This window comes from Erinaceus europaeus, chromosome 3, assembly GCF_950295315.1.
Source record: "Erinaceus europaeus chromosome 3, mEriEur2.1, whole genome shotgun sequence".
Lineage (NCBI taxonomy): Eukaryota > Metazoa > Chordata > Mammalia > Eulipotyphla > Erinaceidae > Erinaceus > Erinaceus europaeus.
In genome coordinates this window covers 63,401,831-63,419,128 of record NC_080164.1, presented here as the reverse complement: position 1 = coordinate 63,419,128, position 17,298 = coordinate 63,401,831, and the positions used below count along the sequence as shown (strand labels likewise).

Genomic DNA, 17,298 nt, shown 5'->3' with positions numbered 1-17,298 from the left:
TTACATGTGCACCATGGGATCCTAGAAGGTTGTTCTGTACAATTTTAGTGGTATATTGTTCTAACTCTTCCTGGATTTCAAAGCCAGTAGGATCAGCATTTTCTTCCAGAAACTGAAAAACAAGAGGAAAACTGTATTGTCAAGCATATCGGGACAATTTCTACTAGTGTGGGGATGTTTAGTTTGAGATGAGAAGCAAGTTGGGAGGGGCTGGGGGGGGGAATCTTGTATTTACAGTTGCTGTGTTGCACCCTCCAAATTGTGAGGCAACAAAACTGTTAAAAAACAAAAACACAAGAACGCAACCTGGGAAGCAGTGCAGTAGATGAAGCATTGGAATCTCAAGCATGAGATCCTGTGAGTTGTTCAACCCTCTGTATCACGTGTTACAGAGTGATGTTCTGGTTCTCTCTCATTAAGAAATCAATCTTCAAATGACCAAACAAAAAGAATACCGCACTTCCAAAGAACAGAGGGCTTGTGTATTCAGACTAAAGTTCAAATAGAAGAGAACCAAGACAGAATGGAACATTTGAAAATTTTAAACCTTTGAAGAGTTGACCAATGAGAGATATAACAAGACCAAATTAAAGGTGAACAATGAATCCTACAGTTCATGAAGCAGATGAGGAATGTCGGCTCTAATTTAGAGCTGATATCCTACATAATAACTCTAACATCATCCACCAGGCCATGACTCTAGGTAGAATCTTATCTGTTCAAGAAACTAAAAGTTCTTTTACTCACAGCAGAGGAGGTGGAGGTGAATGGTTTCTTTTTGTGCCAATTAAAAAGACAAGAGTGCCCAAATACCCTTATAGTACAGTGATAGCAACAAAAATAAGGTAAGAAAAAAAAAAATATTTAAGACTTGGAAAGAAACAAAACTATTATTGTGGTCTGGGAACTGGCGCAGTGGGTGAGGCATCGGACTCTCAAGCATGAGGTCCTAAATTCAATCCTGGCAACCCATGGACCAAAGTGATATCTGGTTCTTCCTCTCTCTCCTCTTGTCTTTCTCATTAATAAATAAATAAAATCTTAAAATAAACCCTATTATTTATAGATAACATAATTGTGTTAAAAATCTTAAAAGAATTTACAAATGAAGTAGAAAAAAATTTTAATCAGGACAGAAATTGAGAGGGGAGAGGGAAAGAAAAGGAGAGATACTTGCAGACCTGCTTCACTGCTCGTAAAGTGGGAGTGTCGGCTTGAACCTGGGACTTGTGCGCCGTAAGGGATGCACTTAATCAAGTGTACCACCATCTGGCCCCCTGCATTAGAATTTGAAAAACTAGTTGTGTGTGTGTGTGTGTGTGTGTGTGTGTGTGTGTTTTATTTTGTTCTGAATGAGATACAGAAAGAAAGGCAGAACACTGATCAGCTTTGGTTTATGGTGGTGCTGGGGATTGAACCTGGAGCATTAGAGCCTCAGGCATGAAAGTCTTTTTTGCATAACCATTATGCTGTCTCCCCAGTCCTCAAGTATTAGAATTGATGAGACAGTTTCTCTGTCTTTATCAAATAAATAAATAAATAACAAATGAGGGTGGGGAGACAACATAATGGTTATGCAAACAGACTGACCGCTTGGGTTCAACTCCCCACATCACCATAAATCAGAGCTGAGTGCTCTGGTAAAAATAAATAAATGAAAATAATTTTTTTTAATTAAAAGAATTTTATTTTAAAATAGATCAGAGACGTGGTCTGGGAGGTGGTACAGTGGGTAAAGCACTGGACTCTCAAGCATAAGGTCCTAAGTTCAATTCCCAGCAGCACATGTACCAGAGTGATGTCTGGTTCTTTCTCTCTCTCCTATCTTTCTCATGAATAAATAAAATCTTAAAAAAAAAAATAGAGCAGAGAAAAGAGATGTAAATATCTAAAGCAATGTGTGGACCTTGGATGGCTCCCGAGTTCAAGAGAAAAAAAGCTCAGTGATGGGTAAAATGGTTTTGCAATATTGTTAATTAAATTTATGGCTTCATAAGGTAGAAAGATCAAACAAACACTGGTGACTATTAGGAAGGTAATACTTTCCAGAGAGGGAGGAAAGAGTGCATCACTCTGAATCAAACTCAGGTTCTCATAACTATGAATCCTGTCTTACCCACTGTGCCACCTCTTAGTCTGCTAGGAAGGCAATTCCTATGGGCAATATAGATCTCATGTCCCCACCACTTTGATTTTCCTAACAGCCACTACCCACTTACCCTGTTCAGAATTCTCTCCAATTCATAGACTGCTTGTAGAGCCCCCAATTCCAGAACTTTCAGTTGGCAGACTAACAGGTGAATCACAGCCCTGGGGCAAGTCAGCATGTGACAGTTTAAACAGGCTCCCCGGAGTAGCAGGTAGAGTTTCTGAAGATGAAGAAGAAAGGAACATTGTAATGAGATATAGCAGTCAAGGTATTATCAATGGACTTATAATTTTTTGTTTACATGTAATTAATGGGTCTATTTCTTTGAGAATTTCACTTTATCCTATATATCCACAAAGGCCTCTGTAGCCCAAGAACTAGACAAAAAAGGGTTGGCAAGATAGCTCACTTGGATAGTACATTTGCTTTGCCATGTGTATAATCCAGGTTTGAGCCCAGTCCCCACCACACTGAGGGCAACTTTGGTGTTGTGATATGTTTCTCTGTCTAGCTGAGGAAAAAAAAGTCATCCTGGAGCAGTGAAATTTGAATATTTAAAAATAAGACAAATACTGCTATATATTTTTATTGTCTCTGCCACGCCCCACTCAACCCCAGAATGATGGGTCTGACAGGGTCAGCACCCTAGAAAACTCTCTTCAAGGAAGAAGAATTCTGGGAGTGGGTCTTGGCATTCTGAGCAGATCTAAATTGAAAACTCTGATTATTGTTTTCATTATGTACATGGTAATGATGCTGTGTAATCGGGGATGAACAGTCCCTGTTCCCAGATTAGATACAGATGAACAGAAAATGAGGTAGACAAAGTTATGGGTCATCAAATACATAAAGTTTTAGGAAAAATTCTTAATAATACTTACCTCCTCTTATGAAATATGTTAAAACTCTATGTAAAATACTATCTGCTAAGCCTATTACTCAGAAATACATCACCCCATGAAGCACGACATTTCCGTAAAACCACAAGGCCATCTAATCAAGAAATGAGCTTTACTTTCTGTATTCACATATTGTTTATGTAAGGCTGAAAGATATATAAGTTCTTACTGGAGTAAGAAAAATGGAGTTCAGATTCACCCTCCAACAGAGTGTGTTGTATTTTGTTCTCCTCCTGACCCACCAGGTGGTCACCTTCGGAGTTCCCTGATCCTTCTTGCTGCTCCTCCACCTGAGCGGTCCGTTGCATGTCTCCTTTAAATTCACTATTCTTTAAAATTTACATTGGATCTGAGATAAGGAACTATTTGACCCTGCCAACTAGATCAACTGATAAAAGCTGAAAATGCATAAGCAGGACCCCAGACACTTTTTAGTTCATTATTTATTCTTCTGGGGCTTTGCTTCTCCTGCTATCAAGCAAGTATCGCTGTGTCTGAAAGGGCTCATGAAGAACAGAACTTCAGTTTCCTGGTCCAGGAGGTGGCGCAGTGATAAAGCTTTGGACTCTCAAGCATGAGATCCTGAGTTCGATCCCTGGCAGCACATGTGCCGGAGTGATGTCTGGTTCTTTCTCTCTCCTCCTGTCTTTCTCATTAATAAATAAATAAATATAAATATATATATATATATATATATACAAAAAAAAAAAAGAACTTCAGTTTCTCTATTGCCACCTAGACTTTTGAAGGTCATGAACCCCTTGAAATAGGATGAATCTGAGTATTTCCTCCTATACATTGGACATCCTCACCCTCTATGGGAAGAAAATTAAGTTGTGATTCTTTCACAACTGGAATTAGACTGAAAATTATGCAGTTTAGACTAGAGGCTGGCTCAGGCAGTGGCGCACCCAGTGAAGCGTATATAGTACTAAGCAAAAGGGTCCATGTTCAGGCCCCTGGCTCCCCACCTGCAGGGGTTCACAAGCTGCATAGAAAGTCTGCAGTTGTCTTTCTTTCTCCCTCTCTTCCTCCTCTTTCAATTTCCCTCTGTCCTATCCAATAAAGTGGAAAAAATGGCTGCCAGGAGCACTGGATTCATAGTGCCAGCACCAAAGTGGCAAAATTATCGCTGGTTGTCCAGCAATAACCCTAAAGGCAAAAACAAAAACAAAAACAAAGAACTAGAGGTCAAGTTGAATGTACTGGATTAGGCTCCTCAAGGTATTAAATCTCATGGTAAAATTAAGTCTCATGGTAATGAGTACTTTAACTCAGTATCTGGAGCTAACTCCTTTTATTTATGTCCTGTGAGGAGAGGATGACACTCACAAATCCCACCAGCAGCCCCAAGACCCACATATTCAGGGCAGAACGTACATCAAAGAGGAGAGGGTTATACACTGTGAGTGGGAGCTCGATATGGCCCAGATGCCCAGAGCAGTTGCTGAAGTCTTGTACGCAGGTGGAACAAACTTCTTTAGAATCCGCAGGACCCAAAGCTAGATCATACAGGCCATTCACTGATGGGTTTCCCAGACTATCCACGTACCGAGGGTTTGTAATGGATTTAACACTTAGTTTCCTAAGATCAAAAAAAAAAAAAGAAGGTTGCAAAATCTTAGCAAAAAACAGGTTTAGTGTAGATCTGCAATGAGTACAGTGCAAGACAATTTATAACAAGGAATAAAATACCTACTACTTAAATGCTTTCAAAGAAGCGTTTAGTCTTCACTTTAACCTTCTAACATGGGCATCAATGGATGTAAACTTCAGAGGGGTAAATGGGTTTAGAACAGTTAGGCTAATTAATTCAACTGACAAAGAATAAGGAGTTGGGGAAGGCAGGAGATGGACCAGACTAACTCTAAACCCACAAAACAGTTAAAAGGATATGGTCCAATAATTCCTGTATGTGGGAATACTAAATTAAGATAGTTAAGCAGAAATACTTGAACATAGTCCTATACAGGAACACCATATAGCACCCAGGGAAGCTACAAGGATAGTGGAGAAGGGCTGTGAAGTCTCTCCCTTTCTGCCTCTTTCTGTCTAAAATAAAAAGAATAAAAAGTAGGCTTGGGAGCAGGTTCATGGACTACAGAATACAAATAGGACCACAAATACAATCTGAGAAACATCAAGATTTAAGAAAAAAGGAATCAGCTGGGAGTCGGACAGTGGCGCAGCGGGTTTAAGCACAGGTGAAAGGTAAAGTGCAAGGATGGGCTTAAGGATCCCGGTTCGAGCCCCTGGCTCCCCACCTGCAGGGGAGTCGCTTCACAGGCAGTGAAGCAGGTCTGCAGGTGCCTATCTTTCCCCCTCTCTGTCTTCCCCTGCTCTCTCCATTTCTCTCTGTCCTATCCAACGACGATGACATCAATAATAACTACAACAATAAAACAACAAGGGCAACAAAAGGGAATATATATATATATCAGCTAAGGAACCTTAGATGAATTAGAATATAAACCGTGAATCCAAGGGCACTGTTCATCACTGTTTTACTACTGACTAGCTTGGTGTCCAGCAAAAACTGGGTAAATATCTGAGGTTTGACAAACTGATCAAATAAGGGAAGAAGGACTTTTATAAAATTTTTTACAACACTTTTTTAAAATTATCTTTATTGGATAGAGACAGCTAGAAGCCGAGAGGGAAGGGGGAGATAGTGAGAGAGACAGAGAGATACCTGCAGCCCTGCTCCACCACTTGCAAAGCTTTCTCCCGGTGGGGACTGGGGGCTTGAACCCGGGTTATTGTGCACTGTAACATGTGCACTCAACCAGGTGCGCCACCACCCGGCCCTGGGAAGAAGTATTTCTTACAGAAATAGAACCTGGGGAGTCGGGCGGTAACACAGTGGGTTAAGTGCAAGGACCAGCGTAAGGATCCTGGTTCGAGCCCCCGTCTCCCCACCTGCAAGGGAGTGGCTTCATAGGGGGTGAAGCAGGTCTGCAGGTGTCTATCTTTCTCTCCCCCTCTCTGTCTTCCCCTTTTCTCTCCATTTCTCTGTGTCCTATCAAATAACAACAATAATGACAACAACAATAATAACTACAACAATAAAACATCAAGGGCAACAAAGGGGAGTAAATAAATTTAAAATAAATAAATAAGTAAGAAATAGAACCTGAAGGTAATATGGTCCCAAAAGAGAGGAAACTGTTAAAAGCATAGTGATCAATTTGAGGACTTAGAAAGAATACTCTTTACTTGTTATTTTCATTTGTTATTTTCATTTGTTTTGTTTATCAATAATTTACAAGATTGCATAGCTCAACACCACACCCTCCACTGCAGTTAACCAGTTAATATTGTGTTGTACAGTATACCAACTGTATCCTAACTAGTTATACCTCTACCTGTAAACTATATAATAAAAGGCCTGGAAGAATAGCCAAGTATTGTGAGTTCTAAATGATTAATATGTATTAAATAAAGAATATTGAGTTGAATTCCCCAAAGTGACATATCTAATTCATGACTGAGTAGAATACGAACCTAAGCACTGAAATCATGCTGTGGGTAAAAAATATAAACAAACCATACATAATCACAGGAAAGAGTATATTATCTGGGCAACATGTAAAGGTGACTCTAAAAGGAAAACTTGGTAGGGGCGGAAAGACAGCACAGTGGTTATGCAAAAGCACCACCATAAACCATGGTAAACAGGAGAGGAGATGGGATTTGACTATGTGGAAATGTCAATCCTTTCTTTTTTTTTTTTTTTAATTTCTTTATTGGGGAATTAATGTTTTACATTTTTACATTCAACAGTAAATACAATAGTTTGTACATGCATAACATTCCCCAATGTCAATCCTTTCTATGTGAAAAAATGAAACCAGGGGCTGGGTGGTGGCCCACCTGGTCCAATGCACATGTTACAATGTACAAGGACCTCAGTTCGAGCCCGGGGTCTCCAGCGGTCTCCACCTGCAGGAGGAAAACTTTCTGAGTGGTGAGGCACTGTTGAAGGTGTCTCTCTGTCTCTCTTCCTCTCTATCACCCCCTTCCCTCTCGATTTCTGGCTATCTCTGGTCAGTAAATAAATAATGATAATAAAAAATGAAATCAAAGTTAACTGAGGAAATAGATACAATACATATTATATAAAAAATGGATTTCTGAGGAATAACAAAGGAGATCATCTGGAACTGCAACAAGACAGGACTAGAACGATTTCAGGAACCCACCAAATCACCCATATATTCTAAAGAGAATCAGAACATTACTCCAGCATACGTGGTGATTTATGTGACAGGGGATTCTTATTTTGTTACATTTTTTTTTTGGTAGTCTTATAGTTTTCCCTTTAGGTTAAAACTACATTTCTTTGAACCATAAATCAATAAACATAAAAATTTTAAAAAAGGATTTCTTCCTTCATTTAACCCTAAACCTAGGAATTAAAAATTGTTAATATCCTGGGAGTCAAGTAGCAACACAGCGGGTTAAGTGCACGTGGCGCAAAGCGCAAGGACCGGTTAGGTTCCCGGTTCAAGCCCCCAGCTCCCCACCTGCAGAAAAGTCGCTTCACAACAGTGAAGCAGGTCTGCAGGTGTCTCTCTGTCTCTCTTCCTCTCTATCTCCCCCTTCTCTCTCAATTTCTCTCTGTCTCTATCCAGTAAGAATTTTTTAAAAAATGGTTAATATCCTTACTATATTTGCAGTCTTGCATAAATAAGAAACCGAAGGGGGAGGGTTGGGGAAATATATAATGACTATGCAAAAAATCTTTCATGCCTGAGTCTCTGAGGTCCTAAGTTCAAACCCCAGCACCACCATAAGCCAGAACTGAGCAGTGCTCTGGAAAACAAACAAAAAACTCAACAAAATATATAGAAGAAAATATACAAATGGTTAATACTTTTTATAGTCATAATTTTTTTTGTCAATCAACAAAAAAAATACTGTGGTAGTCACCTGTGTGCTGAATAAATAAGTAAAATTAAAAGTGTCCTTGATGCAGTAAGAAGGCAGGCATATACAACGAGTCCTAGAAAACATGTTGTTCCCTGAAATAAGTCTTGAAGAGTTATCATATTAAGGACAAGACTATGTATGTTTTTATCCGCACGAAATACATCGTAGTCATTTCCATAAACACTGGACAACTACGGAAGACTACAGTTCCAAAACTAAAAGTATAGGTAGTAGCAATCTGGGAACGTCCCTCCTTTCCAATGCAAACTGCCCAATTCACAAAGGGGGCTAAAGGAGCGCTCGCCAGCCCAAGGCATCCCGAGAACTACCGGTCCCAGCAAGCCCCGCGCCGGACATCCATGGACTGAGAACGTACACTGAGCGCAAGACCTTTAGGGAAGAGTAGTTCTCACCGACTTACAGCGACGGGCTCTATATGCTTCCCACCACGCACTTACTTGAGTTCTTCGGCTGAGTACATCCCGAAGGAAATGCCCTGAAGCCGCCGCCAGGGCGTGTTCTTGGAGCCTAACATCCTCCAGGTCAATTTCGAGTCCAGACACACCGAAGGATGTTCCGAGCTCGACTACTCAATTCTCAACTCTGCCTCTAGCCCGGCGCCACCATGTGCATTTCACTGCGCTTGCGCGCGAGACATGCATTGGAAAAAGAGATGTCCATGGACGCGATTACTTCCGCTCTGGGAAGGGGGAGGCAAGTAATTTGACGACTCTTTCTTACCCTCTTAATAAGAAAACAGTGGAGAAAACATATAGTATAGTAAAATAATTACTTTGTGAAACATTTAGAAGGAAATGAGATGAGTTGAACATGTACCTCCCATAACCAAGTCTTTCAAATTTTGAACGTTTACCCATGTCAAGATTGCTTTTGTCTTGTTCCCGTCCCAGCCAATGGCGGAGCTCGATCTCGCCCATCCAGCGGGCTGACCCGGAAGTCCGAGGGCATGCTTTCCCAACATGCTCTGCGAAGGAGCCAGCGATGGCGGCGTTCGCTAGGGGCCCCTGGCTCAGGCTCCGCTACAGGCTTAGCCTACCCGTGACGGGTCAGCGGGCAAGTGTCTGTGAACAGGTCCCCAGATGTAGGTAAGAGAAGCTGGGGGGATGCACTGGAAGACGCAGGGTTTCGCAGTTCTGGCCTGTTCTCGATCCTCTTGTGAATTCGGTCACAGCGGATGGAATGCGCGTGCGCACTAGCTTAGCCGCGTGCTCGCCCGCGTTCTTAAGAAAGGGCTCAAAACTCGCTTATTTGGGAAATAGGTATCGATTGACCTGTCGGGCGTTGGACCTTTGGGCAAGATTAGGATCCTACTAACAAATCCAAACATCCTTCTAGTTAGCTAGTGTGGCTGTTGACACCCTCAGTTTTAAACATTAATTTCCTTTACATATTTTTATTTTTCAGCCTAGAGAAATGGAATGGGGAGAACTCATATTTTACAAATTACAGGCAGTTTAACGAGCTGCACTGTGTGCTGGCTGTGACCAAACACGATCCAAGAGTTAATAACAGCAGAAAAGTCTGAAATATGTCAACAGTTCTGTGGGTTGCAGTGATTGTTACCACACGAAACGTGTGTCGTTTATAATGTTTCTTATGCTCAGAAGAACTAGTGGCATTGTGGGAATTACGAAAGTATGTAAATAAACGAGGTGGTGGAAAGAGTTCATTTTTTGAGATGTCCTTGGCAGATCCAGGTAATCTTGTATTAAAAAGACCCCTGATGGATCATGGAGATTACTCTGCCTGTGCGTTCCTGAATTACCAGAAACCTCAGGTTCAGTCCTTGGCTTTTTTTTTTTTTTTAATTATTAAATAAAGTGATCCCTGAGACCAGATGACAATGGGGGGAGTGTTTTTTCTATTGAATCTCTTGAGAATTTTTTGATTGGTGCTAATAGCATATAATATTAGAGAATACAAAAATATCAGGGATGTCTGTATAATATTTTTAGTGAGATCAGAACACTTTATAAGTATTTATTTTATTTTTGAGAGAGAGAGAGAAACACCAGAGCACTGCACAGCTCTGGCTTATTGTGCTGGGAGGGAGGATTGAACCTGGGGCTTCTGAGCCTCAGGCTTGAGAGTCTCTCTGCATAACTATTATGCTATCTACCCTGCCCCAGAACATTTTCAAACTAAGTCCTGAGGGTCATGAAGATAGCACAGTGGTTATGCAAAAGATTTATGGGGGCCTGGTGGTAGCACAGCTGGTAAGTACACATGGCACAAAGCACTAGGACCCACATAAGGATCCAGGTTTCTGCCCCCGGTTCCCCACCTACCTGCAGGGGGATCACTTCACAAGCAGTGAAGCAGGTCTGCAGGTGAGACTATCCTTTCTCTTCCCCTCTCTGCCTTCCCGTCCTTTCTTGATTTCTCTCGGTCCTATCCAACAACAATGAAAAAAACAAGGGCAACAGAAAATGGGGGGAAGGGGGATTAAAAGATTTTCATGCCTGAGTCTACCAAGTCACAAGCTGAGTTGTGCTCTGGTTAAAAAAAAAAAAAAAAAAGAAAAAGAAATCAACGCTTAAGCATGTGTCCATGTGTATATTTTGGTTAAACAAAGTTTAGGGCGGTAGTAGGGCAGAGCACAGCTGGTTAAACGCATAATAAAGCGCAAGGACCGGAGTAAACAGAGGGTGGACAAAAGTTACAAGTTTAAATTTGAATATATTTGTTTACCCTGATTGTTAAAGGAAGTGGAATATGTATGAAAGGCATGATGAAGTCTTAGCTTCATAGTCAAAATTGCTTTTTAAGTGTGGGACTCTTATCACTAGGGTGTCATTCATATCAAATCAAGAACTCAATTTTAAATTGTCCCCTTTTTATTATTTATTTTTGCCCGCCCACCTGTCCCTTCCCTAGTGACTGGCTCGAACACAGCCAGCAAATGAAGCTAGCAGCTCCTCTCCAAGAACTCCAGCACACCGGGGTGACAGCCATTCCTGGGCGAGACTCTAACCTTGACCTTTTTTGTTTATTTTTTAATGCTTCACAACTTTGGTTATTTAACCCTGTGTAGGTGCCATGTTAATCTCTGTATCATTCTAATTTTAGTATATATGGGTTGCTAGGGCAAGCACACTAGTTTCACTTATTTTTTATTTTATTTTTGCCATTTGTGCATTGCAGCTGTGCAGTTCCACTTTTGATAAACAATTTTTATTCCTCTGGGGCCAGGTAGTGGTGTACCTGGTTAAACACACATATTATAGGTTCAAGCCCTTGGTCTCCACCTACAACGGGAAAGCTTCACAAGTGGTGAAGCAGTGGTGTGGGTGTCTCTCTGCCTCTTTCCCTCTCTATCCCTCGGTTTCTGACTACTCAATAATACATAAATATTTAAATTTTTTTCAATTAGGAAAAAGAACTTCTCCCCCAAATAGCAGACAAGACAGAAAGGAAGAGATACAAAGAGGAAAGACAACACAGCACTGCCTCACCTTTTGTGAAGCATCCCCTTGTAGCACTGTCATGTTGTGGCCAGGAGCTTAAAGGCAGGTCCTACACCCTGGTAAAGTGTATGTTCTACAAGGTGAGCTAGCACCACAGCCCCTTATGTTTCAAACCAGCTGTTCATCTTGTGACTACCCCTCCCTCCAGTTTTATGCAATGAAACTACCTGACAAAGATTTCCGCCAGTATTATGTGTGTTTTGTAGTGGTGTAGAGTATGCTACTAAGTCCCTGCATTCACATAAATAAGTTCTCTTGGTCCATGATATAAAAAGTTGGCTTCATGGCTTCTCTCATTCTTTCTCAGGCTAATATGTGAATGGTCTCAATTTTCCTGAATAAAGTTTAAAATTCCTGGGAGAAAAAAAAAGTTAGATTCATTATGCACATAGGTGGAGGCGAGGACTTCACTAAGAAATACTATGTTTGCTTTCGGATTTTCCCTTTTGCAGATTTTATTCTGGAAATGCGGTTGTCTCAAAGGTTGAAGAAACTGGTGGAACGGGTATGAAAAAAATAATTACACTTTCATATCAACACATTATCTGTTGTTGTAGTAGTGGGAAGTTGATATACTTTGTGTTGTTTTCATTAAGGAATTGAAGAAGTGGTCATTCCAAAAAAGAAAACTTGGTGAGTAATCAAGAGTTCATTCATCAAGTGATTGAGTGCCTATTTGAATGAAGCATTTGTAGGTAAGGAGTTATGGAATGACATGAAGAAACTAGTAAGAGTATTCTTGGGTAGGAACAGCTGAGAGGAGAAAAACTCCAGAGTTTAAAAGAGTAACAAAAGAATAAAATGAAAAGTATTGATAGAGAACGAGATTACCTTTACTGTTAAAAATGGCAAAAGATGGGAGTCGGGCGGTAGCGCAGCGGGTTAAGAGCTCATGGTGCAAAGTGCAAGGGCCGGCAGAAGGATCCCAGTTCGAGCCCCTGGCTCCCCACCTGAAGTGGAGTCAGCTTCACAGGCGGTGAAGCAGGTCTGCAGGTGTCTAATATCTTTCTCTCCCCCTCTATGTCTTACCCTCCTCTCTCCATTTCTATCCTATCCAACAACAACGACAAAAATAAAACAACAGGGGCAACAAAAAGGGAATAAATAAATATTTTTTTAAAATGGCAAAAGTTAATCATTAGAGACGGCTTCTTGTCTTACTCAGTTACTCGATGTGGAGACGATGTTTAATTATTTTGCTGCTAGGATTATCATTGAGGCTTAGTGTCTGCACACTTCAACCATTCCCTCTAGCCATGCTTTTTTTCTGATAGAAACAGCTTTCCCCCCCCTCAGATGGGGACTAGGGTTTGAACTCAAGTCCTTTCACATGGAATTAAAAGTTCTCTAGTCCAGAGTAAAGTTTGTAATACATTATTATATATGGCTGAATTAAAGTAGTCTGAAAGTTAGTATGCACAGAAAAATGACTACAAGGAGACAATTTAGATGATAATAAACTTTATGGTAGTAGGGTGGTTACATTAGAGAACTAGTTGTGGGTGATGGGACTAGAGACTGAAAAAAAAACAGAAGTTGGGCCAAGTAGTGGTGCACCCGTTTGAGCGTGTGGTGAGGTAGTGTTGCAGCTCTCTCTCTTCTCTCCCTGTCTCGTCCTCTCTCTCCTCTCTCCCCTCTCTCCCTTTTCCCTTAATCTTCCCTTTCCCCATCTCCCCCCCCTTCTCCTTTGATTTCTAGCTGTCTCTATCCAATAAATAAATAAATATAATGAAAAAACTTCGGGGCCAGGCTGAGGCATACCTGTTTAAGCATTCACAGTGTACAAGGACCCGGGTTCAAGCCCCTGATCCCCACCTGCAAGCGGAAAGCTTTGCAAGTGGTAAAGCAGAGCTGTGGATGTCTTTTTCCCTCTGTTCCTCCCCTCCCCTCTCAATTTCTTTCTGTCTCTATACAATAAAAGTTTTTTTATAATTTTTTATTACCTTTATTATGGGATAGAGACAGTCAAAGAGATGGGGAAGATAGACACCTGCAGCCCTGCTTCACCACTCTTGAAGCTTCCCCATATAGGTTGGGACTGGGGGCTTGAACCTGGGTCCTTGTGCACTGTAACAGACGTGCTCAACCAGGTGCACCATCACCCGGTCCCTTAAAAGTTTTTAAAAAGATAAAAGTATGGGTGAGGGTAGATAGCATAATGATTATACAGACAGACACTCATGTCTGAGGCTCCAAAAGTCCCAGGTTGTGGTGCATCCAGTATAGTGCATGTTACCATGTGCAGGGACCTGGAGCAAGGTGTACCCAACAGGGGATGCTAGCTCCTACATAGTCAGATTTTTTTCAATTTTTAACTTGTTCTACTGAACTGGAAAGACAAAAGGGCTTGTTTTGTGGTCCAAGAGGTGGCGCAGTGGATAAAGCAGCGGACTCTCAAGCATGAGGTCCTGAGTTCAGTTGCTGGTGACACATGTACCAGAGTGATGTCTGACTCTTCCTCTCTCCTCCTGTATTTCTCATTAATAAATAAACAAAAATCTTTAAAAAAAAAACCACTCATTTCTTAAGGGAGGGGGCTTGTTTTCAGATTTATTTATTAACGAGAAACCCAAGTATCAAGTATCACTCTGGCACATGTGTTGCCAGGGATCAGACTCAGGACCTCATGCCTAAGACTCTAACACTGTCCACTGCATCACCTCCCAGGCTACAAAATGACCCCATTTTTATTTTTGCTAATTCGTTTTAAAAATAGTCACTTGTTCTGCTTTGTGTGAAAAGCCCAAATGAAGCTTAATTTGTGGCCTTCATTCTTTAGGGATAAAGTGGCAGTTCTTCAGGCACTTGCGTCCACAGTAAACAGGGTAAGTAAACTATTTTATTTCATAGCTATGCATCTAGCTCTGTGATCTTTATCATAAAGTTATTTTCTCTTTATGTGTCTCCATAACTACAAAATGCTTGGAGGGTGCTCTCAGACTCACCCAGTATGGGATATGCTTTACCGTACTCAGTCCTGGGACCACATAGGAGTGCTGTAGTGCTGGGCAAAGTAGGTACTGCGCTATGATGCTATTTCTCTTCCAGAGTGAAAAAAGAGATATTAATTATAGCACCTCCCAAATAAATTATAGCACCAAGCTTCAAGGTTTTGATGAGAAATAAGTTCATGTGAAACACTTAACACAGGGAAAGCTACTGCTATTCCCACCTCCTGAGAGGGCCCAATAGTAACCTCCATGTAGAGGCAGGATTCTAGTTCTTTTTTTTTTTTTTTTTCCCTCCAGAGTTATTGCTGGGCTCGGTGCCTGCACCATAAATCCATCGCTCCTGGAGGCCATTTTTCCCCCTTTTGTTGCCCTTGTTATTGAAGTCTTGTTGTGGTTACTATTATTGCCATTGTTGGTGTTGTTCATTGTTGGATAGGACAGAGAGAAATGGAGAGGGGAGGGGAAGACAGAGAGGGGGAGAGAGACAGACACCTGCAGACTTGCTTCACTGCCTGTGAAGTGACTCCCCTGCAGGTGGGGCGCCTGGGACTCGAACCGGGATCCTTACGCCGGTCCTTGCACTTCGTGCCACATGCCCTTAACCCACTGCGCCACCACCCAACCCCTGGATTCTAGTTCTTGAAGCTGTTTGGCCAGACTAGTTAGTTCCAGAGTATATCTTTACCTCAAGTTAAAACTCAAATCTTCAGAATCAGTTGTGGAGGCTAGAGTCATTGTGTACTTCAAATTGTACATAATTACAATCAAGTGTTGCAGAGTTGAGAATGCAATATATATGCCAGTGTTATGTATTGTGTACCTTCTTAAAAAAACTCATTTTATAAATTTTTTAAAGGATTTTGGGAGTCGGGTGGTAGCACAGTGAGTTAAGTACATGTGGCGCAAAGCGCAAGGACCGGCAGTAAGCATCCCAGTTCAAGCCCCTGGCTCCCCACCTGCAGGGTAGTCGCTTCACAGGCAGTGAAGCAGGTCTGCAGGTGTCTGTCTTTCTCTCCCCTCTCTGTCTTCCGCTCCTCTCTCTATTTCTCTCTATCCTATCCAACAATGACAACATCTACAACAATAAAATAGCAAGGGCAACAAAAGGGGATAAATAAAAACAAAAAATATACATATTTTTAAGGGTTTTTCCTTTTTTTTTTTTTTTTTGTCTCCAGGGTTACCTCTGGGACTCGGTGCCTGCAACACGAGTCCACTGTTCCTGGAGACCACTTTTTCCCCCCTTGGTGCCCCTTTTGTTCACCATTGCTGTTGTTGTTATTCTTGTCATTGTTTTTGGGTAGGACAGAGAGAAATGAAGAGAGATGGGGCAGAAAGATAGACACCTGCAGGGAGCCAGGGACTCGAACCAGGATCTCACGCTGGCGCCTGACAGTTGCGCCATGTGCGCTTAGCCTGCTGTGCTACTGCCCGGCCCCCTTTAGAGAATTTCTAATTGCCATCAAAACATGCAAGGATCTCTTATTTAAAAAGACCAATAATCTTCTGTTTCTTCCCCACAGGATACCACGGCTGTTCCTTATGCATATCAAGATGATCCTTACCTCATACCAACAACCTCTGCAGAGTCTGTGAGTATATATTTTCTTTAACTATTGTACTATTATTTTTATTTTGATGTTTTGGTATAAGAGTGCATATGTAATTAAATCTAAATCTAGTTATAAAAACCTCTAAGACTTTAGTGGGTCCTAACTGGTTAGTTGGTTGACTTTCCTCGTTCCTTTATTGCTTTATTGAAGAAAAAAAAAGATTTAGGTAGGGCTAGATAGCTCAGGTGATACAGGTTCAAGTCCAGGCAACACACAGGTACACCACAATACTTGAAAAGCCCTAGTACTGCAGTGTGGTGTCTCTTCTTCAGACTGTCTCGAAAAAGCAATCCATAATTAATGCCTGCGGCTCCTAGGTCCCAGGTTGAATCCCCCACACCAACATAAGTCAGAGCTGACTGGTGCTCTGGTTTAAAAAAAAAAAAAAAAAAGTAAACCATATATATTTTTTGAGCTAGGGAATAAATAAAACAAGGGCCTCCCTAGTCCAAGTTTGTTACTCTGTATTCATAGAGAGGAGAGACACCAAAGCAGCATTCCTCTACCATTGGTACTCCTGATGGTGCTGTCCATGCTGGATCCCAGGGTGGCATTGATTGAATCTAGGGCATCATATGTACTAAGGCATTCACTCTACCATGGGGTTCTCATCCACTCTCTGGTTTTGATTTTATTAATTAACATACCTTCACTCTGGATCAACCACTCATTTGAAATGCATTGTTTCTATCTCAAGCTATTATATAAGACATAACCTGAAATTATTCTCCACAGAGAGAGATATTGTGTAATTTGACTTATAATTAGGGTCCTTTGTATTATTGGTTCTTTGGGGGGCTGGGGACAATTTGTGCTGTGGTATGGCTTTAGTACCTTGAGTTCGAGTTACATGTAAATAGCAGTCTCAATTTTTTTTTTCTTTAGCGTTCATTTTTATTGGCAAAGAAGTCTGGGGAGAATGCAGCGAAGTTTATTATTAATTCATATCCCAAATATTTTCAGAAGGATGTAGCTGAACCTCATATACCAGTAAGTTGGGGTAGGGGTAACTGATATCAGAAAGTACTGTAAAATCATAAATTAAAAGGGCAGGGCAGAGGAGCACCAAGTTAAGCACACATATTAATGACTGTGTACAGGTACTGTGTTTTTGCTTACAGTATTAAACCTTTTAAAATTTCTGCTTTATTTATGTGTCTCATTTTATTTCCGCATTTGGTTTGTACAGCACCAGAATCTTAGATCTTAACCTCTGTGACTAACTTTTCTGTCTGGTCCCTGAGCATTGATACTCTTCGCTCTTGA

The 17,298-nt window shown here is 41.2% G+C and overlaps 2 protein-coding genes and 1 pseudogene across 3 annotated transcripts in view; 1 reads left to right on the top strand and 2 right to left on the bottom strand.

Annotated features, from left to right (window-relative positions):
- POLR1A (RNA polymerase I subunit A) overlaps positions 1–8,635 on the bottom strand; it is an 83,229-nt gene extending 74,594 nt beyond the window's left edge. For both annotated transcript variants that reach the window (XM_060187313.1, XM_060187314.1), the window contains exons 1-4: positions 8,439–8,635; positions 4,429–4,633; positions 2,220–2,369; positions 5–112 (exon numbers count right to left, since the gene is read on the bottom strand). In XM_060187313.1, the coding sequence (XP_060043296.1) occupies positions 5–112; positions 2,220–2,369; positions 4,429–4,633; positions 8,439–8,515 (540 nt within the window). In that variant the 5' untranslated portion in view covers positions 8,516–8,635. The remainder of the gene's footprint in view (positions 1–4; positions 113–2,219; positions 2,370–4,428; positions 4,634–8,438) is intronic.
- A 296-nt stretch (positions 8,636–8,931) lies between these two features.
- Positions 8,932–17,298, top strand: part of PTCD3 (pentatricopeptide repeat domain 3) — a 34,185-nt gene continuing 25,818 nt past the window's right edge. Inside the window, exons 1-6 of the mRNA XM_060187304.1 lie at positions 8,932–9,086; positions 11,921–11,973; positions 12,065–12,101; positions 14,248–14,293; positions 15,943–16,011; positions 16,918–17,022. Coding sequence (XP_060043287.1) covers positions 8,983–9,086; positions 11,921–11,973; positions 12,065–12,101; positions 14,248–14,293; positions 15,943–16,011; positions 16,918–17,022 — 414 coding nt within the window. The 5' untranslated portion in view covers positions 8,932–8,982. The remainder of the gene's footprint in view (positions 9,087–11,920; positions 11,974–12,064; positions 12,102–14,247; positions 14,294–15,942; positions 16,012–16,917; positions 17,023–17,298) is intronic.
- On the bottom strand, positions 10,862–10,981 carry LOC132537940 (small nucleolar RNA SNORA3/SNORA45 family; annotated as a pseudogene).